Consider the following 24,465-nt stretch of genomic DNA (forward strand, 5'->3'; position numbering starts at 1 on the left):
GCTTTAATGAGTAGAACTGTAAATTATTAACCAAAGTCAAAACCGGTGATTGTCATATAATATGCTTGTAAATGTTCCCATGTTGCACGTCGTGAATAACAGAGCAAATTTGAGTTATCATCATGCTAAGTTAACATCTTTCCTCTTTTTGATCAGGTAATTTCATCACTTCAACAACTTCCACAACCTAAAGTCCCAGTATACCCTTCGTGAAGTGAGTCATAAAATCTGTGGCTGATGTCTACAGTGGCTGAGTCTAGACTCAGTGTCATTATCTTGCAGTTCATCGTCACTCACCAACTCCTCATTCTCATCTGACCCTGCGCATGTTTCTCCCTGGCTCACATTACTGACTGCAGCAGTGTCATGTCGTGTTGCTTTATCGTTCATTTCGAACTCCACTTCTCTGATCATTTGCTTCAACTTTGCTTTGTGGGCTTCTTCAATGTTGGCTGTCTTTTCTAATTTGACCTCAAGAGTATCCTGCTTCTCCTTCATTTACTGCACAAGAAGTGGCACATGCACCACTTTTGGGCACCATGCAAGCTCCATATATATATATATATATATATATATATATATATATATATATATATATATATATATATATATATATATATATATATATATACATACATTTCTTTTCCTATATCGATACATTACCGGTCAGGAGTTTGAGAACACCCCCATTTTTCAGTTTTTACTGAAATTTAAGCAGTTCAAGTCCAGTGAATAACCTGAAGTGGTACAAAGCTAAGCGGTAACCTGCCAGAGGTTAACAAAAAAAAGTTTAGGTTACCAAAAACTGAAAAATAATGTAAATTTCATAGTTGTTAAAAAAGGCCCTTTTCAGGGAACAAGTAATGGGTTAGCAACTGCAGCTGTTCTGCAGCAATGGAAGTAAATTAAGCCTTGAAAGTTGATGCAAACAATTCCTCCAGGTGTCCCAACTTTTATTGATTAGTTACAAACCCTCTGTCTGTATAAAAGCAGTGTTGGAACAGATTGTGTTGCTACACCCTCTGAAGCATTATTTGGACAATATTGCACTGCATGAAGTAGTATATTGCTATCATAATGGTGAGAAAAAAGACAATTAACAAAGGAAGACAGAAGGACCATTATAACCCTTAAAAGTGTAGGTCTTTCCTTTCGAGAAATTGCAGAGGAAGCCGAGGTGTCAGTGAGTACAGTTTCCTACACCATCAAAAGGCACTTGGAAACTGGGGGAAACTCTGACAGGAAGAGGTCTGACAGACCCAAAGCCACAACACAATCAGAAGACAAGTTTCTGAGAGTCAACATCTTGCGTGATGGGCGGCTCACAGGACAGCAGCTTCAAACACAGCTTAACACTGGTCGAAGTGAGGAAGTCTCAATTTCAACTGTGAAGATAAGACTTCGAGCTGTAGGTTTAACAGGTCGAGTGGCAGTAAGAAAGCCATTGCGAAGATGGCAAAATAAGAAAAAGAGGCTTGCCTGGGCCATGAAGCACCACCAGTGAATTACTGAAAACTGGAAGAAGGTCTTATGGACCGATGAATCAAAATTTGAAATCTTCGGTTCATCACGCAGGGTTTTTGTACGCCGTCAAGTCTGCGAAAGGATGGTTCCTCAGTGTGTGACACCAACTGTCAAACATGGAGGAGGAAGCGTGATGACCTGGGGCTCTTTTGCTGGATCCAGTCGGCGACTTGCACAGAGTGACTGGCACCCTGAACAAAAAGGGCTACCACAGCATTTTGCAGTGCCCTCTGGTCTACGCCTAGTTGGTCAGGGGTGCATCCTACAGCAAGATAACGACCCAAAACATACCTCCAGGCTATGTCAGAACTACCTTAGAAGAAAAGAACAAGACGGTAGGCTTCAAATCATGGAATTGTCAGCGCAGTCTTGAGACTTAAACTCCATCAAGCTGGTTTGGGATGAACTGGACAGAATGGTGAAAGCAAAGCAACCTACAAGTGCAACATATTTGTGGGAACTTCTGCAACAGTGTTGGGAAGAACTTTCCGAACAATATTTTATTTCCATTGTCGAAAGAATGCCACGAGTATGTTCGGCTGTTATATCTGCAAAAGGTGGCTACTTTGATGAGTCAAAAATTTAGATTAAATTTTGTTCAACAAAACGATTCCATGATTTCTTTTTTATCTGCAATTGTTTATTTGTTCTATGCTTTAATTTCAGAGTACATTGAAACGTTAAACTGCTTAAATTTCAGTAAAAACTGGAAAAATGGGGGTGTTCTAAAACTTTTGACTGGTGGAGTATATCGGTATCAGAAAAATAAAATAATTTTTTTACGGAATGTTCCATTACGTATTCATAATATGACATACACATCATTGACACATGGTAATTCACTGCTTACATCATGCACTCAATCTTTACAAATTATTGCAAATTTTTCAGGAATTTGGTTGATAAAGAGAGTAAGCCGGTAGGCGACATGGGTGGCCGCTAGACTAAGGCGAATTTGAAATATGTAGATAAGAGAACACGTCTCTTATCCTGGTGTTGGTGTTGATAAGCCTGGTGTTGGTGATAAGATAAGCCTGGTGTTGGTGATAAGATAAGCCTGGTGTTGGTGATAAGATAAGCCTGGTGTTGGTGTAGTGGTTGGGATTGGGGTAGCAGCTTGGGATCCAAAAGGTCCTGAGTTCAAGCCCCGTTGGCCGCTTGAAATAATACACACCAGGAGGTTGACTCAGCCTGTCATCCTTCCGAGGTCGGCGAAGTGAGTACCATTGTACTGGGCCCGGTGTATGCCCCGGTTAGAATAGGTGTACCATATCCCTGTGTTGTAAGAGCCGACCAGCGTTGCGTCAGGAAGGGCATCCGGCGTAAAACCTGTGCCAAATCATTATGCGGATCATAATGGATGATCCGCTGTGGCGACCCCGAAAGGGAGCAGCCGAAAGAAGAAGAGATAAGAGAACACATCAGATGGCATTTTTGCCGTTCGTTGTTCCATATAGGAACATGACGAGCAACTGTCCATTTATCATGTGTGTTCGATTACCTAACCCTACGTTAGGGAATCCCAACGCGAGCGTTGGGGTGAAAGCGTATAGTAATATAATTCCATACTTGTCATACAGTTTTTGAGGGATCGGGCTGAAAATGTTTGACAAAGAGGTTGATTCTCGTGCGCATAAAAGCACGAAAGCCGTTTTTTTTTTTTTTTTTTTTTTTCAAAAATTTTTTTTTTCGGATTTTCTTCAAAAATTTCAAAGTCCAGTTGCTCGGCAACGGTGGTGTCCATAGCAACGATGCTCAAAAGCATACAACTAGATGCTGGTATGAAGCCACCAGTCAAGTTTCATCAAAATCGGTTAACTCCTCTAGCCTCCAGAGCTGTCCATTACATACAAACAAACAGACAGACTGAAAACCTGAGACTAAGGGTAGTCTAGTGACCACCCAAAAAAGGGTTCACTTTTGTCCTTTTCTTACATTATTCTTGCAGGATAATTTCTCTACTAAGACAATAGTCGACCATTAATCATAGGTCGCAGGTGAGTGCTCAGTGAACTAGCTCAGTAAAGAGCTAGCTCAGTGCCCGATATTGGTACAGTAACGGTAATCGGCACAGGGTGATCTTCTCAATTTCTTAAGGTCATCTGCCATCTGCTTGGAAATCAGCAAACGTTACTGCTCTGCATAAAAAAGGTGCAAAACTGCTCCCAATCATCAGCAAGGTCATGAAATCCATCATTGCTTCTCACATCAAATCCTTCCTCTTCTCCAGTGACTTGGATCTGGACCAGGTCACTTAACCCTAGAATCGCTACTTCTGTTTTCTCAACAATGGATGGAAGTCCTAAATGCCAAACATGAGATCAGAACCATCTCCCTCGACATATTGTGAGCTTTCGATGCGATCTGGCATCCTGCACTGCTCACCAAACTCTCTTCTTATGGTATCTGAGGCAATCTCCACTCATGGCTCGTGGACTTCCTCTCCTGTCTCGGTCATCGTGTGGCTCTTAATGGAATTCTCTCATCTCCTGTTCCCATTCAGACTGGAGTTCCTCAAGGCAGTGTTCTTGGCCCTGTTATTTTTCTGGTTTTCATCAATGATCTCTCAAATTCCCTGGAGAATCCTGTTGATCTCTTTGCTGATGACTCCATCCTCTGCCATGCCATCTATCATCTCTCTGATCGGCAGGCAGCAGCCTTTTTACTTTCTGCAGACCTGGATAAAATCACAAGCTAGTCAAATGCGTGGAACTTGTCTTTCAATCCTGGCAAATCTCTCACCCTCACCATGTCTCTCCGAAAGGGCCATCTTTCTCAACAATCCCCTTCAAGTCCCTTCATTCAAGCTTTTGAGTCTCACTATCTGCCACAAACTTTCCTGGGAAGGCCATATCTCCAAGCTGGCCTCAAAAGACAGTCGCCGACTGGGCATCATACATCATGCAAAGTCCTTCCTTGGCACACCTGAGCTTCTAACCATTTACAAAGCTTTTATCCACAGTCTGATGGAGTACTGCTCCCCCCTCTGTGGTGGTGCTCCTGCCTCACACCTAGCTCTATTTCACGCTGTGGAAATCAAGGCTTTTAGGATCATTGGTAGCTCCCGCGATTAAGCTGAGTCTTTGGGTCTCTCACTCTTTCACCGTAGGCAGGTCAGTGGTCTTTCTGTCTTCTGCCGTCTCCTCTCCGGCCTTGCACCCCCCCCCCCCACCCCGGCACTGTCTGTGATCTGTCCCCCTATATTTCCTCGGGGTGCTTAAGGTCTGCCAAAACCCCCTTCTGGTGAAACTGCCAATATTAAGAATCACTGCTCATCTTCATTCTTTCATTTCTCTTTTGTTTTCCCCACCTCTGGAACAAACTCCCACATACTCCTCAATCCCACTCTTCTCTCCAGGTCTTCAAAACAGCTGTTCACCACCATCTCATACCTTCCCCCATCCAAAATCTTGATCTTTACTACTCCCGTTAAACCACCCCAAACCCACCTCCTTCAAATTCCGTTTTCCTTCCTGAAAGTCCCTGTAGTGTCTGTCCATCTTATTTACTCTGTGTACCCCACCCCACCCCATCCCTCTCCCTTCCACAGATATCCGATTGTCTTTGTTCCCACGATTTTGTACTTCCCTCTCCTCTTGTCTCCTGCCTTGTTATATGTTTGTGTATTTGCTCTTACACGAGCCTCGACTTGGTATACAAAAAAAAAATCACCTTCGTGGATCGCCGTATTGGTAATCGGCACAGGCTGATATCTACTAAGATATCGGTATCACTATTGCGGATTGCCGTGTCGCTAATTGGCACAGACTTTCTGAAGCACACCCAATTCATATAAAATAATCAATTGCTTTAAAAACAGCCGTGAGGGCAAAGAAAAACGTGATTGCTTGTACAGTACTTGGGTGCTGAGGGTGAAAAGTTAAAACTGACTCAACCTACTTCCTGGTACGTCTTGATGTCATACACCCCACTGTTTCAGGTGTCGATGAGTGCGTCAGCTTTAAAAATTGTGTATGGTATTTAAGGATTGTTCACATTTTTCTTTGTTGTGTTGGTTATATACCGATATTTTTGTGGATATACTGATTTTTAGCTCGCCTGTTCGAAGAACAGAGAGCTATAGCGATACCTCCGGTGTGAGCGTCAGCGTGAAAATGTTAAAGTTTTTGGTGCAAGTTATTTTTTCCTTTCTAATGTTTTTATCCACCACACTTTTTTATATGCCCCGATATATATATATATATATATATATATATATATATATATATATATATATATATATATATATATATATATATATATATATATATATATATATATCGGGGCATATTATGTGATACTGGTCGTCCGTCCGTCTCTGTCTCTGTCTGTCCATCCATCCGTCCCTCCGTTCCTGTCCGCACTCGAACTCCCAAAGTTTTCAACTTTCACGTTTCATATTTGGTACATAGGTACAGACTGTGGAGATGGTGTGTCGCGACATACGTTCGTCATCTAAAGTGGTTGCCATGGCAACCAGGATGCTGTTTTCCATCCGCTCCTGTCCGCACTCTAACTCCCAACACTACATATTACTTTTTCTTTTAGATGCATTTCTCATGGCAAGGCAAGTACCATAAAATTCGGACCATTGAGCACATCGTTATATCAGCCGCATCCCCTAAGTTTAAAAAAAATCTGGAATTTGAACACACACAAGCCGCACTGGTTTATAAGCCGCAAATGTTGCACAAAAAAACCAAGCGCAAAAACGTCCGAAAATTAGCCACAAAAAGTGATCAATCTTGCTTTGAGTCAAATCTGAACAGTGGAAACACCCCAACCATCCACTGTCTGTGTGTTAACCCAGTCTTCAAGTTCGTCTTCCAGTTCGGACCATCGGCATTTCCTACCTCAGAAAGCCTTTGTTGACTTTTTGCAGCGAGAAAGTTCGCCCCTCTGTGAGTTTTGAATTCCTCGTGTCGACCTCTTGTTTACTGATTACAATATACAAATACATATATTGCTTTAAAATTATTTGGATCAGACTTCACTGCAATGCTTTATAAAAAAATATTCTTAGACTCGTCTTTTAAAAACGAAAAACGATAAATGTATAAACAGGCGAGCATTGGGTGGCTTTGACACCACTGGTTATTTTAGGTATGCCGGTATACTCAAACTTCCAACAGCGGTATATCGATATAGTGCCAGACTCTCATGCCATGCTTTACAAAACCAATGCAACTGATCTCCATTTGCTTCTAAACTTACACTGATCCTCACTAACATCTTTGCAAGCAGGATGGTGGTACAATCCACAATACTCACACTTGAGCCCCATATTTGAGCTTGATACAGAACAACCTTCTCATAAGATCCACAAGTGGTCTTGGTTCTCTGATTCTTTGGTTTGGCTCGATTTACCTCATTATTATTTCATAACTGGAAGTGCCACAGTTGCTTACATATCTGTTGAACTTTGTTCGTAAGAAATATATCCACAAGAATCTGGATGATGAAATTTCCCACAAAGATAAAAGGCAACTTCTTGTTGCTGTCCTAATAATACCAGACATGAACAGAGATGAAGAAGACTCGAGCTCCTATTGTCTTTATGCCGCCGCTATCATTTGCACGTTGCTCCGTGCGACCCACCCCATTTCACCAGAACACCCCAGTTTTCTTCTTCCAGTGCTCCCTCCTCTGGTGAGCCGCAACTGGCACAGCAGTGATGTGGGGGAGTTCCCCAGCATTGCCAAGGGGCAATTACTTGGTTTACTTCATATAACTGGTTGTTTCAGTGTTGTCATATATGAGCAACATTGGAACCTAAACCTTCACTCTTTCTGACCAGAAACTGCTTATCAGGCAAAGAGGGATGAAAAATGTAAAATGGAATGTATCTGGTGTGAAATTTGCCCTTTCAGCAAATTCTGAAACCAAAAGAGTTATGTTTACGTTGAGTATGAACACACATTGCTCAAGACTCATGACGACAGCTTTTGAGTTGTTTTGTTCATTTAACAGTGAACCTCTGTGGCTAAGCAGTATATTTCTCTTGTTATTGACACTCCCTCGATTACTGACTCGTTGACTTGTACTGTATTTATCTGAGGAGAGCAGGATTGGAAAATAAGTAGTACCTAATGATGATTGAATGGTAAACAAATTTTGGTTGTGATGATGTATGATTTCAAATGTTCCAGGAAGTCCAAGAAAATGGAAAGGAGAAGGAGAAGAAGAGGAAGGAGAAGGAGAGACATGTCAAGAGTAAGCCACAAGATGAATGGAAACGAGAACGAAGGAAGGAGCAAGATTGGGATCGAAATACGAACCAGAGCAAAGATAGACAGCAAGACCGTGAAGACCGCCACAGCAATCATTGTGTTGTAAAAAGATCCTTAAAACGAAGAGACTATGGAAAGATTGAGGAACATGATGCGAACTGGAGCCAAGAAGAAATCATTGACAGCAGAGTAGAAAAGGTGGATGTGCATTGGAGAAGCAAACAGAATTACGATTCTGAACGAGATGAGAGGTTGAGGAAGAAGCGAGACATGAGAGATGAGACTGAGAACAATCATTCGACCAAATCGAGCTTTAGGATCAAACGGGAACATGAGATAAAGAGAGAACCGGATTCTAGTGATGATGGCAACTGGGGTGAGGAAATTGAGCGATGTCGTGAACGCCGTCAATGTGAGCGGATCGAGGATCGGGATGGAGATCGTAGGTACGGGGTCGAGCATCCCATAAAGAAAGAGCAAGATCGGGATTGGAAAAGGAGGGACAGACGGAGAGAGCAGGGTGATCGAGAGCGAACCAGGAACTCCCGAAGCCACCAACCAAGGGACCAACTTCATGAACGGGAAGAAAATGATCGGAGGAGGAGAGAGAGGCGGGACCGAGAACATGATCAGGAAAACCCTTTTGAGCCCGTTTCGACGTCGACTCAACACGAAGATGGAATGGCTGGCGGAAGTGGCACAGGTGTGGTCTTGAACAAAAATGATAGCTCTCATACTGATTATACAGTTTTGTTTCAATAGTGATTTTATAACCTCCTTAACTTCTAGTTTTGTTCACCTCCTCAGGTTTTATTTGTTCACCTTTAATTTTTTAATTTTTTATTTTTTGTTCACCATCTACACTCGTATAACCCCACACCTTCCTTTACAGGTTCACCCATCTCCCTCCCTTGATGGTATTATTTATTTTTCATCCTTTAAATCTTCAAAAATGTGTTTAATGAACACACATCTTCCAAGGAAACTAAGGCTCGTTTATACTCTGTGTTTGGCCCAAAAGGCTTCTCATGATGGTGTGTCTGTACGATACCTACTTTGACATTCAAGTTTTTCAGCCTACCCAGAGGAGAAGGGTCCGCTTCATGGCATGATCATGGTGGCTTGGGGAAATGTAGTCGTCACATTCCCATGTGTTCTTCGCATGTTGCCAAAGAGTGTGCTTTTTCCCGTCGTGAAGTCACTCAATGACACGGCGGAAGTGCCTTTGCCTTCCCTTTAAATGTGTGCTACTGATTCATATCCTTTTGCATCACAATCTTGTGCACATTTAGAAAATATTCTCTCTTCATCCCAGTCAAATCTCATCTTGTGAGATGGCGTCGGTAGCAAATGCGTGAATAAAATAATAGTTTGTGTTTGACTTAAATCTGATGTAACAAGTTCATCTGTACACTCGGTATAACATGGTTCTGTTGTTTAAGCCTCTGGCCACTCAAGCTGGGTCAGCTTGGACACAAAGACTACAAGCCAACTTTGGGATATAGGAAGAGTTCATTTGGCTCATCATGCATGTACTATGTTCACACCCCTCCCCTGCCCCTCTCCCTTTCACTTCATCTATCAGTTCCTTGTGTGATATTAACCACATTTCCACTATAAATCTCATCAAATTTTGTATGAACATCACTGAACCTTTGATACAGGACCGTAGGACCTCCTAAGTTTTCAGATACAACATAGGACCTCCCAAGTTTCCAGTCACCAAAATTGTAAGCTGTTGACACCCATGTTGGTGACGTAGCCAACCTTTGATTAATACTCTGAAACGACAAACAATCTTCAATTAAACTCAACGGATGTCATATTGTTACGAATCTGGCAGCCATGAGCACACAACAGCCAGAGTCCTTTGAGATCAGTTATATCGGAAAGTATGTGTTTCTCGGTAGGGTCCCGTCCTATGTTTAATTGGTGATTAAATGTTCGTGCGCTGCGGAGTTATTTTGATAGTCAGGGTTTTCGTTTACATTTTTACATCACTTACAACAATAACAACACCTTCGCTCCATCCTGACGCCATGACGCTCTTGGTGGGCGGAGTTCAAGAAGGACTTGGCGTCTCTCTCGACCAATCAGAGAGATGCGAGCGAGTTTGCTGTCGGTCGGCCAATGAGAGCCAACGCAGGACAATATTACTCCTCTTCCTGTTTGAGGGGTGGTCCGCCGTGACACCCGCCACGCCCCCCCCCCGGTCCAATCAGTGGACTTGGCACCCCTTTTGGCCAATCACGGGGGCGACGAGCGCATTTGTGCGCCAAAAACCGTCCAGTGAGGGAGAGCGGGTCGGAGGAGGCGGCTCCCCTCTGGAGAAGGAGTGAATAATTTGTTCAGCGCGATCCGACTTGGTTGAGTTGGTTTTTGTCTGCCGGATCGTCCCGGATCGCCTGGCCTTGCCTGCTGGCGCTCGCTGCCTTGTCCGCCCTCGCGCTGGTTGGCGTCCGCCCTTCATCCTCTGTCTCTGCTACCTGGAGTGGCATCGTGGTTGCGGGTTCGAGTCCCACCGGTCCAGGACGTCGAAGACCACACGAGGTGGACAGGTCTAAGATAGCTCTGGCTTCCAGCTCATCTTCCCTCAAGCTGGGAACCTTCTAGTAGGGTCAATATGCTGACTAACCCGAAAAAAATTGCAAGAAAACGTTTTATGATGTTTTTCATTAGTGTTTGGCCAGTAGTAGAGAACAACATATCAAAAGTTTGCCAAAATTGGACCATCAGAAAGGGTGTAAATATGACGTCAAAAAAGATGGCCACCATTAGAGAAAAATACCTAATATCTATACATACCTTTGAAACAAACAGTTCTCAACCACTTTAAAAGTGACAATTAACGATAAAACTTATTATCTTCTAAGTACCAAAACAGGTGAGGTTGCTGGGAGTGTCGCAAAGTCGCATCATGACGTCATTCATTGTGTCACGACGTCATGAATGACGTCATGATGTAATTTTATGTGATTTCATGGTAACTTCCAAATTTATGAAAACATGTTCACAAAAATAGTTTTCATCCTGTTTGATGACCAGATGACATCATAAATTCAATGATGATGCCAAGATTATGATGCCACAACCATACCTTTTACTAAGGAGCAGTCGTATACACACAAAATCGACAGCCATGGAGACCAATGTGTTCAATATCTTTGAAATGATACCTGGGTAGTTGGTACCAAGGAAGTCATTCCAGTTGGGACACCCATTACTGCTTTAACAAAAAAAGTCAGCATATTCATCCGTTTTCATCTAAAATCGGTGCATGGTTCATATTTTCACAGTCGCCATCTTGGCAAGGTCCACAAGCCCCTGTGCACTCAAGCCCGTACTTCTTACAACTACATCTAAGTGTGTTGCATCCAGCCGAGCAGTTGCAGTGAATCATTTTTAGCAGAATATCAGGAGCAGGGTTGTTGTCCATCATTACTGGTGTGAGTTTGTTCCCTTGAATGTCCCAGCCCCATTTTGTAATGTCCATGTTATCACTCCGGCCCAAACATACCATGACTTGAAGATAAGTTCATCTTGAGTGCTGTTTTGTAGCTGAAGTTGTGGGGGGGGGGGGGGGGAATCTCTCTGGCGTTACGAATGTCTTTGCTGTCACCACTTTTTTGCAGAGGTAACTATCGCAATCATGCTAGAGAGTCAGACGTTTTCCCATTAAACAATGACACCATTGCCTTGCAGCCAACACTTTCTACAGCATCTTGATCCGTATTTGGAGCACAGAAAATCTTTGAACAGGAATGCAAGACAGAATCACCTTTGAGTTTTTGGAACACATGGCAGCCTTTTTGCTTCAGGCATGCCGATATTATATCAATAAGTGACTTTTTGTTCTTTTCATTGGAAAGGAAATCATCCTTCTTCCCCACAAATTTAGTTGTCTCTGTAATGTTGCATTTCTCACAGTTGTTGTCTTCTGTCGCTGGTGGGTGTTGTCCTTTGTGCTTGGTCCCTCATATCCATCGAATACCACAGTGGCTTTTCCATACAGTTCCACTGTAAAAGATGCATAATCATCAGCAATTGAACTGTAGGTACTTCCTTCTATCCATTTCAAGCGATGTAGAAGGGAACCTCCAACTAAGACGTAGTGATCTGTCTTGGGAATAGACTGAAGGACAGCATCATCCACGGACGCAGCATGGTTCCGTATAGCCTCGAGAAGCGCAGGTTCGTCTGGTTTCCATAGTTGATGTTTAGCTTTGAACAAGGAGGGTGGATATGGCGAAAGTTCGTACTTCATCCCCTCATCTAAGCGTAGCTCTCCAGACTGCGACACAACCAGAAACCTCTCAGCTGATCGGAATCTTTTGTCTTAATATTCTGAAGATGTTTGTAGATGGCAGCACTGTAACTATAGGTGCTTGATCAGGAACAATTAATGAACTTGCATGCCTTCAGTAATGCCATCTAAAATCTTCATCATCATCAATTTGCCACATAATTGTGAAATCATAAAGTCACGTCATGACGTCATAGATTACCTCATGACGTCATTTGGGTATGCAATGTTCAATATAGAATGGCGAATTCACTGAGATACTGGTTTGAACAGTTTTAAACTATTTATTTTTACACTTGTATGTGTAAAAACAGCTAAGATGATGGGATATGAGAAGAAATGAGGCACTTTTTAATAGTGACAGCCATCTTTTTTTAACGTCAAAGTTTGACCCTTTCTGATGGTCCGATTTCGGCCAACTTTTGATATGTTGTTCTCTGGACCAAGTACTACAGAAATACATGATAAAACGTTTTCTTGCAATTTTTTGAGGTTAGGCTGATTATTTCATATTTTGATCCTACTATTCAATAAAGACCCGACGGGGTCCATTTCTTTGGGTATGTGTCTGAGTGTGGGCCCGTCTCTAAGTAGAATCGTTAAGTGATTGCATTATTGTACATTGGAATATATTCGGTTGTAATCTGCTCTTTGTCTCCCTTCCCAGTTTTTGCCCATTATTGTAAAATATATCCCCTCTTGTTGAATGTCCCAGCTCGTCCTTGTCCTTTCTATAATTGGTTTGCTGCGCTGCGAACTGGAATTAGGAGGCCTCATTGCTGCCGTAATCGTGCAATCAGTCCCGCAAGATTCTGGTACTCTCCGCTCGGATCCGGCTCGGTAACTGCCCGGATCGCGCAGATCCTGCCGAGGGTGAATTTCCCCGGTAGTTTGGACGACGTGGGTATTTAGGTATATTGAAATTGGCAATTAACCCTATCCCACGCGGTCGACCTATTGGCGATCTTCGGTCCGATAAGGGACCCGTCGGCTCCGGAGTTATCTGGGGTGACGACCTATAAATTCCTGGTTTTCGGTGGAGCCGACTCTACTGCTCCATCTAGCGGTTGTGCTCGCCACCGAGACCCGGCCCCACAACAATATAACAAGCAAGCATTCAAGTTTAAAACTGATTAGCAGAAGGACGTGGTAAAAATACCATGATGTAAATAAATGAGGAAGTCTTTTATTCTTGCATTGGTTAAAAGAGTTCAAAATGGGAGGTTCAACAAGGAATGTTGAGTTGTTTTATGCACTTGATGCTCAGATAAAGAGAGTAAAATGAGTCTAACAACTTGTTTATTTATTCAAAGATTTCAATTGGGGAAACTTACCATAGATTATAAGAAGTTAATTTTAGGCTGAGGAATGAAGTACAGGCTGTCTTGTTCTGGTTTTAAAATTTTATTACAACCAAACTAAAAGAGATACAATTATGCGGTTTTTTTGCATTTTGTCACATGATTCAGAAAGTTTTTATTTATTTATTTATTTATTTTTTGTGTTCTTCAGTACACCTCAACATGTGCACCTTTTTAGCATAGCACATCCAAGCAATAATCCACTTTACTCCACATATTGGCCAACATATCCTTCACCACACAACTGATGCTTTAATGTCAGCAACAGAGGTTTGAAAAACAATTCTTGACATACTCCCACAAGAACAAGTCGAAGCGCGTCACATCAGGGAACCGTGGAGGCATTTACAAATAGTACACATATGAAATTCCCAATGCGACACACCCCCTCAGCTGCTGGACCGGTTTCATCGCTGAGGCACAAATCTTCAGCTACAGCAATGATTATAGCTGTGGAGTAACTCTGGGAAGGGTTTGAAACAGCAAAGTGCTTACCTTGTGTATGCCTTCTTGGTTGCTTTATGCAGCTTCTTTGGCTAGAAGAGCATAGGAGGTGTCAATTTTTGATATACTACTAGCCACCTGGGTTTAGTTGATTAGGTGAGAGCTCATTGGCTATTCCCTCCAATCACAGGTGAGAGATGTGGGTGGGTCTTTCATATATATATATATATATATATATATATATATATATATATATATATATATATATATATATATATATATATATATATATATATATATATATATATATATATATATATATATATATATATATATATACGTATATACATACATACATACATACATACATACATACATACATACATACACAGTATATATATATATATATATATATATATATATATATATATATATATATATATATATATATATATATATATATATATATATATATATGGTACCTGCGGAACATTAATGCAATGTAAGATCTGACTTCAAGTCCTGAAACCACAATTCATCAACCCCCTCTCAAATGCCAAGTTTCACCTCCCCCCACCCCCAAACCTGAAGGCTTCAATCACCATCCCCAGTCCCCCTCCCCCAGCAACAACTCCGAAATCTCCCCTTCCCCTAAAAGTCTCAACCTCCCCATCCCAAGTCTGTCTCATCATAATATCCCTCCCCCTTTCCCCATCAGAACCCTCTCTGTCTTCTCCCTCCTCTCTGATTAGTCTACATTTGTAAAGCATCAAATTTGCTTTAAAAATTCCTTAAAATCAAACGTTATTCATAAATATTTGATTCCATAGTTGGTATATTACGTACAAAGTTTATTCATACTTCATTTAAATATATAATTGTGAAAGAGTTAACCCACCTTAAATAAACTCATATATATATATATATATATATATATATATATATATATATATATATATATATATATATATATATATATATATATATATATATATATATATATATATATATATATATACCCCGGGAATATGAAACAATATGATTAGATAACAGTTTGATCCCTAACTTCAGTTGTAAGTCTCAAAGAGCCTTTAATATCAAGCTTGTAATGAAATACATCATTTGCTTGAAAAACAATTAATTTAGACCCATTTGTTTGTAAAAATCCATCGCGTGTAAAAATTCCCCTCATAGTGTTCCGACTCTGGAAGCCATGAGCACACAACATACAGGTCCTATAGATCAGTTATATCGGTAAGTATGTGTTGCCAGTTCGCTCCCTTTTCCCTTGTCCAATGAGAATTAAATGTACGTGCGCTGTGCGTTATTTTAATATTTAGGATTTTTACACCCCTTATAACAACAACACGCCTTCACCTCGCTTCCTTACACCGACGCCATTGTATACGTGCGTCCGACCACGTACGTGGGCGGAGTTTCCTCGGCCACCAGAGCTCAGACTCCTCCCCAGAGAGATGGAATGTTCCCCTCGACCAATGGGAGGCGTGAGACACCACAGACATCGACTTTCTCACGAACCCTCGACCATTGGGAGGCAAGACGTCTCAGACGGTGATCCTCCCCAAGACACCCCATCCCGCAGGAGAAATGCCATATAAGAAACGCCAGGGCCTTGGAAAGTCAGTCAGAGTCAGCGTGAGTGTCAGAGTTGGGCGATCGGGTTTGAGGTGCCGGAGATCGACTTGTCTGGTGTGGTCGGCTTGGCAGTGCTCAGGTCGTCTCTCGTCTCATTCACCTGGCGTCCGACGCTTTTCCTCTGTCCCTGGTGCTTGGAGTGGCATCGTGTTGCGGGTTCGAGTCCCGTCAAGCCGGATCGTCGAAGACCACACGAGGTGGACAGGTCCAATTGCAGGCTCTGGTCTCCAGCTCCTTTTCCTCGAGCTGGAAGACTTCAATAAAGACTATTGTGTGTGTGTGTGTGCGTGCGTGCGTGCGTGCGTGCGTGCGTGCGTGCGTGCGTGCGTGCGTGCGTGCGTGCGTGCGTGCGTGCGTGCGTGCCCGTCTTTAAGTCGCAACTCTTCAGTGCCTTGTACATTATTTGCATTTCATTTCTATTTGTCGTGATAACTGCTTCTTACGTGCTCCCCTCCTTCCCCACCTATTATAAACAAACCCATGTGTTAAATGTATCAGTTAGTTTTTGTGTTTCTTTTATTGGTTTAACACGGTACGTGTTGGAGAATTAGCCAGGCTGTTGCCGCTGTAAAAGGGACATTTGGACCGACGAAAGCTTGGTGACCATCCACTCGGGTCGCACACGGTTCGAGTACGCTAGCGACTCGTTCCGTACGAGCATCGTCGAGGATGAATTTCCCCGGTAGTTGGACGGCGTGAGTACTTCGGTAAATTGGAGTTAGACAAGTGGACCCTTCCTCATGCCGTCAAAATATTGGCGAACTTCAGTCTGATAAGCCGGATAAGGGACCCGTCGGCTCCGGAGTTATCCGGGGTGACGACCTATACATTCCGGGTGATCGGTGGAGCCGACTCTACTGCTCCATCTGGTGGTCGTGCTCGCAGCCGATACCCGGCCCTGCAACAATAGCACCTTTTCAAACATTATTTGTCATCAAGGTTCGAGTTTGTCTCAATATCAAAACTATCCGTGATTGTTTTTCTCCATTTGAGTGCCAGTTAATTCCTTTCAATTTGAGCCATTCCATCTGTCTACATATTTTACATAATATATCCTATGAGCTTGGAATTTTTTCCCCTTCTTTGATATGAAATGCTTTTGTCCAGGTGTGTGTGTGTGTGTGTTTGTGTGTGCCATTTGGTGGTTTTCCACATTTTTAAGCTGTCGCCTCATCCATCATATCTCCTTAGAACACCCATCCTCTTCTGCTCAGCAAAAGGAAGGGCCCAATTTCGGATTGTCTGGCGCTCTCACTGAGGATACAAACACCTACCGTGGCGTTGTCATCAAGTACAATGAGCCACCCGAGGGCCGCAAGCCTAAAACTCGCTGGCGCCTCTACCCATTCAAGAACGATGAGTTTCTGCCTGTGATGTATGTCCACCGTCAGAGTGCATACCTACTCGGTCGGCAGAGGCGCATTGCTGATATACCTATTGACCACCCTTCCTGCTCCAAGCAGCACGCGGTCCTGCAGTACAGGTATGCTCTCATGGCAGTCACAGTAATTCATTGCAAGGCCCATTGATAAATTGCATAGGCAAGCAGAATGGTAAATTTGAGTGAAGGAAGAAAAGGGAGAGGATAGTAGAGAAACCAAAGTTGAAGGGACGTTGGGAAGGATGTTTTAATGACCTCACCAGTCTCACCCCTAATGACTGATTTGTACATGCAAATAGACCAGAAACATTTATTTAGCCGAACTCAAATAACTAGCCTCTGGTGTGTTGTGGTTCTTTCCCTTTTCTTTTACATTATTTCTGTTATCTAAAATACAAGTGGGACCATAACATGTGAGTGTTTCCTTCTTTCTTTTTTTCAATGCAATTCAAGACTGACTGTCAGAAGGATATAAAGATATCTGGCACACATCCATCGTGGTTTGTGATCGCTTTGTTTGTTATTTTCCTGGAAACATTGATTGTATGCATTCAAAGTATTGTATTTTAAAGGAAAGCAACTGTCCTCGAGTAGTTATTCTTGTTTCACTGTCTACCAAGTGTATTTTAGTGTGTTACCTATGAAGTATTTATGTTTGCTGTGGAGATCGTGACGAGGTGTGTACGATATTAGCATGTTCATTTTGTTTGCATATTGCCAGGAAAGGCATGGCGTCACCTCACCAGCATGCAAAGGCAAGACCCACCAGAGTCGTAGGCTGGTAGCATACAAAGGCAAAGCCCAAGTTGTAAAAATGTCTTTGGGGATTTTGGAGGTACAAACACTGGGAAAATGAAATCTGCATGTTGAAATGTCAACACTAAAGGAAGGAGGAGGTTGTGAAGCAGAAATACAGGACAGAGTAAAGGCAGCATGGGCAAACTGGAAGGAGGTTAGTGGAGTCGTCTGAATAGAAGGATAGGCCTACCAAGAAAATTAAAAGTTAAAATCCACAAGACAGTGATTGGACCGGTTGTTGTTTTGCCCCGGTCAGTTCTGCTGGAAGAGGCGCGTGGCACAGAGATAGCCGATCGGTCTCCTCGGTATGACCCAGAGATCCCTCACATCTATGATGTGCTCTTGTCTCAGTGGAGCCAGGACTGCACATTATTCCATAACGTGTTTTGTTGCATGTGGGGTAGCCTGGCAGAGGTTGCAGGTGTTGTCAGTGGTGTCGCGTCTGTGTTTGTAGTGCAAGAGCTGTGGGTGGTGTCCACTGTGGAGGTGTGCAAGATGAGCACGATCGGACCTGAAGAGTTGTTGGTCTGTGCTATGGATGGGTGGGGATTCACTGCCTCGGATACTGTTTGGACCTAGTTTGTTGATTGCGTTTATGATGATGATGATGTAGGTGTGGATGTGTTTTTTGGGGGTTTTTTTTTGTAGTTTCCATTGTTCATTGGGGGATATTTTGGAGGATGTCACTTCAGTGTCTTTGTGGTGTTGCTATAATGTGTATGAGGCCTCCACCTTTGGCATTCAGTCTGTGAGCTTATCGGTGCATAGTCTGGGGTGGTCGGTGTTTTGTTTTTATTGTCATTTGGTTTCTTGTATGATGGCTGTATGAACATTGTTTGTGAGAATGAAGTGTTCAAGTTGCATGGCCTTGCTGACGTGCATTTCTGGGGTTGAGGTGGTTGGGGGCCCCGGATTGATTTCTATGTCTCTGGCTGGAATGAGGAGAAAGGGGAGGACTGCCAGAGGGAGGTCACTCCCCAAAGAAATAAAACAAGCTCAAATGAGCTAAAATCCTCGTCCTCTTAATGATGACATCATAAAAAACGAATATGACGTCATTGTGATGTATCAGGTTTGCGATAAATTATCTGTGCTAATTCCCGGTTTGATTCCCGCAAACAAAATTCAAACAGCTTGCCTAGTTTCGGAGATAATGGTATGGGCAATTTCCATTAGCGGGGATATTATGATGTCAACTTTTTTTCTCGGAAGAATTTCCAAAATCGGAGATGGTTACTGCCTGCGCGTGGGCTTTCTGCATATACATGGCAAGTTTCACGAAGATCCGATGAAAACTCTGGGTTGTGCAACAAAAAAATGTCAAAAAATAGGAATGACGTCATAAAAATTGATATGACGCCGTAGTGATGTATCGTATGTGCGGTAATTCATCTCTGCTAATGCCCTGTTCGATTCCCGCAAACAGAATTCAAAAAGCTTGCCTAGTTTCGGAGATAATTTTTTAGGCGATTTCCATTAGCGGAGATATTTTGATGTCATAACTTTTTTTCTCGGAGGAATTTTCAAAATCGGAGATGGTTACTGTCTGCGCAGGGTATTTTTTACATATATATGCCAAGTTTCAGGAAGTTTCGATGAAAACTGTAGGCTGTGAAACAAAAAAGTCCACAAGAAGAAGATGAAGAACAACAACGTGAGTAAGACTTTGAGATCCTCCACAAAGATCTAAAAAGAAAAACGTTTGTTGTCGATGTGTGGTGTTTGCGTGTTTGTGTGTGAGGTGCTCGTGTGGAGGATTGGAGGGAGTGGGCTGGTACATGGGGACTGATTTGCGCTCTGACTGTGACCGCGCTGCTCCGATGAATCCGGGCAGCAGGGAAGAGTGGGGAAGATTTGGCCCCCATCTTGCATTGGGGGTCGGGGGGGTGCAATTACCACGAAAAGGCATTCCCAATAGTTGCGATTAGACTGGTTATAATGCATGGTGCAGAAACTTGGATTTTGAGAAAAAGGGAATAGTGACTGGAGAGGACAGAGAAGAGAATGCTTCGGTGGATTCTAAAGAGTCACAAAGAGAGTGGTTGAGGATTGAGGAGATACAAGTATTACAGAAAGGATTAGAGACTAGATTGTGGTGGCTTGGACACGTGTTGAGGAAAAAAGATGAAGAACCAATCAATAAAGTGTGGAATGAGCCATTTGGAGGGAAAGGATCAAGATGATGACAGGGATTAATGTGGAAGAAGATCATGGAAAGAGATTTGAAGAGTGTGAGATTGAGTGGGAGATGTGGAGGATAGGGGAATAGAAAAGGCAGATCCGACTGGCCGACCCCTAACTGTTTGGATTAAGGTGCAGAGAAGAAGAATAAGAAGAAGATACACTGGGCCAATGAAATCTTTATGTTTACGGGTGCTTACTCGCTGACTTGCTTGTAAACTGGGAGAAGTGTGGCAGGGCCTTTTGGTCTGTCTGAATGATGTAGCTTAAAATTATATACTGTGTATATAAATATTTTTAAAAGAAAACTGCATTTGAATGACTAACACACACACACACACACACACACACACACACACACACACACACACACACACACACACACACACACACACACACACACACACACACACACACACACACACACACACACACACACACACACACACACACACACACACACACACACACACACACACACACACACACACACACACACACACACACGAAATTTGAGGTTAGTGCTCCATTTTCTAAGATTTACGAGGGTATTTTTGTGTTTTCACTTGATTGCATGCTCTGTAGCATCATTGCTTTCGAGCACAATTTCCAGCATGTCGTGACTTCTTCCCCAAGCATCCTTTGAATGTTGATGAGCAGATGGGACAGCTGGCTTATTGGCCGTTCCAACGCACCGCTCTAAGAAACGATGGCCCTTTCTATGCCGCAACAACAACTGCGAGGCATTTTTACACGTGGCTACTCAACGATCAAAAGTTAAACTAATTCGATGAAGCCTTAGCAAAAAAAAAGATGCAGAACATTAAGGCTGTTACAGTGAAACAACTAATTATCCTTTGGAGCATTTTGGCAGTTGGCAAACGTTTCTCAACATGTTTTGTTTATGCCAGGATTTGAGGAATTTCTTTAATTTTTTTGTTTAATCAGAAATTACGAGGTAAATGCACATTAGCATCACTCGCATCAATTATCTCTTGTGCCCTTTAATGTTTTTTGGGGGTCACATTGGGCCATTTGATTTCTATTCATGTACACTTTTGAGATTTTCTTTGTGGTGATGCTGCATTTGTTATCGCCTGACCTCGTTCCTGATTTTCCTCCATTACTTTTCTTGATTGATATGTTTGTTTTGAGTTTGCAGCAGGGGGTGGGGGTGCTGGATTTTCAGCTTGCAATACCTTTTGTCTCGCCATTCAGTGTAGCTGCTTTTTGGGTGTCTCCGCATCTATAATGATACTCACATCGGTATCTGATGGACAGCTAAATGATAAATGACCACAAAATACCTTTGCTTGTCAGGTTCCATCTCATTCTCTTTCTTGTAGACGCCTCTACTCTGAGTATGATGCGTGTTGCCATTCCGCAGAGAAAGCAGCCGCAGACTGACATTTTCCTCGGATTCATCTGTATCATGAAGATTGATGCACAATGTTTGCTCACTTGTTCCTTGCCAATCCAGGATGGTGGAATATACACGTGAAGATGGCACCAAAGGTCGCCGCGTGCGCCCATACATCATCGATCTGGGTTCTGCCAACGGGACGTACCTCAACAACCAGCGCATAGATGCCCAGCGTTTCTACGAGCTTCGCGAGAGGGACGTCATCAAATTTGGCTTCAGCTCCCGTGAGTACGTTCTTCTGCACGAGGGCTCGCTAACATCTACTGAACCCGAATTGGAACAAGGCACCGTTGGAATTGATGAAAAGGCAGACGACGAGCAGGAGGAGAAAGTTGATTGACAACGGGAACTGGTGATTGGTCAAAGGAAAATTTAGGTTTGTTGTTCGTGTCTCAGTGGGATGGCTGTTTGACTCGAGGCAAGGTTCTTTCATTCTATTCACATTCCATCTGACACTGATGGCACTTGCAAACAAGAAGATGTGGGTTCTACTTGAATTCAAAGCCATGGCCTCGAAGTGGTGATGATTCTCCATCCTTCCTGAATGAGGTTGAATTTTATTTTTATCTTGCTTGTTTGGCTGCACTGGTTCTCCTTGACTGTCAGCCACGGAGACCGGACGTCATTGATGAAAGCATCACAGTTGCCTTTTTTGTTTCATTGTGGTGTTTCAGTTCAGTGAGAAAGCTTTTAGGCTGGATGGTGTCCCAAATGATGGTTCGTGCTGTTGACTGCAAGTATGAAGAACACTGCCTTTCATCCAAAGATCTCATTAGGGACTCGTGTGCATTATTGAAAAAGATTGTGAAACGCCAGAAATCGTGCACTACTGGGCTCCAGCTCTCACCCCTCGGCAATGTCAAAATCAGTGTGGCCAAATTGTACGTGTGTGTGCACGCCTCGGTTGTCACGCACCAGCTGGCTCGAAGTGAATTTTGTTTTCATCCCATTAACCACCTGTTAATTCTGGGGAAAATCTGGCTGAAAATGCCTCCGGGAATGAATTTGCCGTTTGGGGTCGTTTATTTATTTGGCCGCCAGTATGTCTTCCCTGCAACTACCCCATCCCTCCCCTACCCACCCCCCGCCTCTTGTTACCGTATACCCTCTACATGGCCCTTCTTTTTCCTCCCCTTATTCCTACCTCTTCTTGTCCATTTCCTTCTCTCCCCCACTTCTTCGCCACCCCCCCACCCACCCCCTCCTACCCTTCTTTCTGTCCTATCGTCTCCTTTTCCCCTTCCTTGTGCATACTTAATAGTTACTTTTGTGTTCTATTTGTCAGCGTTATCACATGCTGTGGCATCATAACATTATGTAGTCAAATTCTGAGTCTTGTGTTTGTTCCATACTTTGTCTTATTTTTCCATTTTTGAAAATGCTGCAAAATAAAAGGCAGTTTTAATGCTCCTCGTGCGAACTCAAAATTGTTTCCTTAAAAAAAATTCCCCCTAATAAACGTTTTATTCCTACCTGCTTTGTGACATTTTATTTTGATGGATAGCATATGAGGGAAGAGTCAAATAAGCAGCTCTCTGCAGCAACAAGCATTTATTGCATCCCACCCAGGTCACTGAAAATATCGAGGCCATTAAAGGTTCCCACTCAAGGTCGGTGGGTAAAAGCAAACCTACCATTGTTGGGTTTAATTCTGAGTATTCCTTCACCACAACTGTCATGACCCACCTCTCCAGAGTGGCCTGGTTTTAAGATGCCAAAAACTCACCTTTCACACCTCCGTCATTTGTTGAAATGGTCGGCATGAGTAGTCAGGTAGTTGTGGTTAGGCTAAAAAAAGAATATTTGAGACGCTGACCATAAGGAGTACTTTCTTGGGGTTGAGGTGCTCAATCCTCATCAGTCATTCTGAGCCCTTCAGACACAATCATGGTGGTGTAGTCTTTGAGGTTGTCGTTGCATATGCTATAAAAGAAATGAAAAGCTTTGGGTGAAATTTCTTCTCGGCCCATTATACAAAACTAGTAATAGGTGCCCACAACCATCCTTGACCATGTTGTGGAGCGTTGGTTGAGGCCCTCAATTTTTTTTTAAATCATTTTTCTGCCCTTTTTCAACTTCATTCACTTTTGAATTCGTTTTCTCTGCAACCGCTTGTGTGGTTGACACAAAACTTTCAAAATAGGAGCACATACCCATACGGAATCTTTTTAATAAAGTTACATAATTATTGAATGGAAAATGTGTCTGGCATTATAAAAAGTCTGTTTTCTGTAAGCATGAGTTGCAGGATGTTTTACGTATCAGGAATAATCAGTTTCGACCTCACTTCACTCGGCCTCAGCCGAATAATCCATGAGTAGGTCCTGCAACATGTTTGCATCGAGGACCCAGGTGATCGGAGACTCGTACGTTTCCTGGGTGGTAAACCAGGTATGAAGGCTGCCGATAGGTTTTTGAGCCAAAATGTGTTAGGTTGGTTTGAGTCGTGCAGGAACCATTTGATGGTGAGTCTTGCAAAGTGAAATGTAGACTCATTTGTTCTTCCCTCAGCATATAACAACACTTGTGTAAAGGAATGACCTTTGCACTTGATCAGAACAGCCTGTAGGTTTTTAAAATTTATTTAAAGTTATTTGTTTTAAACTTGCACGTACTTTAGCTTTTCAAATGTTTCATCTTTTTGGTCTTGCACGTTCTGCCCTGTCATGACTCTTGTCCCTCTCAGGTTTCTGCATGGTGCACACGGTCTGCCAGTAACCCCCTTGTTAAACGCCCAACATCCAGGCTCACTGCTTATCTCCCTCCACTCATTTGTTCCTCTTTTCTCACCTGTCTGTTCACTGTTCAGTCCCATTCTTCCTTGCAAGGCTTCAAGACAGCTGTTCACCACAACCTCAGGTCATCCCCCATCCATACTCGTGATCTTGTCTACCCCCAAATGACCCCATTTCCCAGCACTTTCCAGCTCTTCCACAAGCCTCAATCATGTATTACAAAAAAAAAAAAATATCCTTGGCCATCATTACACCACTTGGGTGTCTTCTTTTTAAGGTCAAGTAAATTTGCTATTCTGCTCTTTCCCAATGTATTTTGTATAACCTTAGTACATGCAAAACCACCTGAATGTCTCTGTCTCTTTTCCAAAAAGGTGTACAAACAAGGGGGCAAGGTCTTTTGAGAGGGAATGTCTCAATCCAGCTCAG

At 42.8% G+C, this 24,465-nt stretch overlaps 1 protein-coding gene across 1 annotated transcript; it reads left to right on the forward strand.

Annotated features, from left to right (window-relative positions):
* Positions 1 to 160: 160 nt before the first annotated feature.
* Positions 161 to 22,773, forward strand: SNIP1 (Smad nuclear interacting protein 1; the record flags this gene model as incomplete). The annotated part of the gene is made up of 4 exons (XM_085860385.1): positions 161 to 214; positions 7,674 to 8,457; positions 16,710 to 17,001; positions 21,359 to 22,773. Coding segments are annotated over 4 exons (1,413 nt in total), but the record flags the coding sequence as incomplete, so codon positions are not given.
* Between the last annotated feature and the right edge of the window lie 1,692 nt (positions 22,774 to 24,465).

Source organism: Eptatretus burgeri, chromosome 16 (assembly GCF_056783735.1).
Source record: "Eptatretus burgeri isolate ZD-2024b chromosome 16, Ebu_testis_v1, whole genome shotgun sequence".
NCBI lineage: Eukaryota > Metazoa > Chordata > Myxini > Myxiniformes > Myxinidae > Eptatretus > Eptatretus burgeri.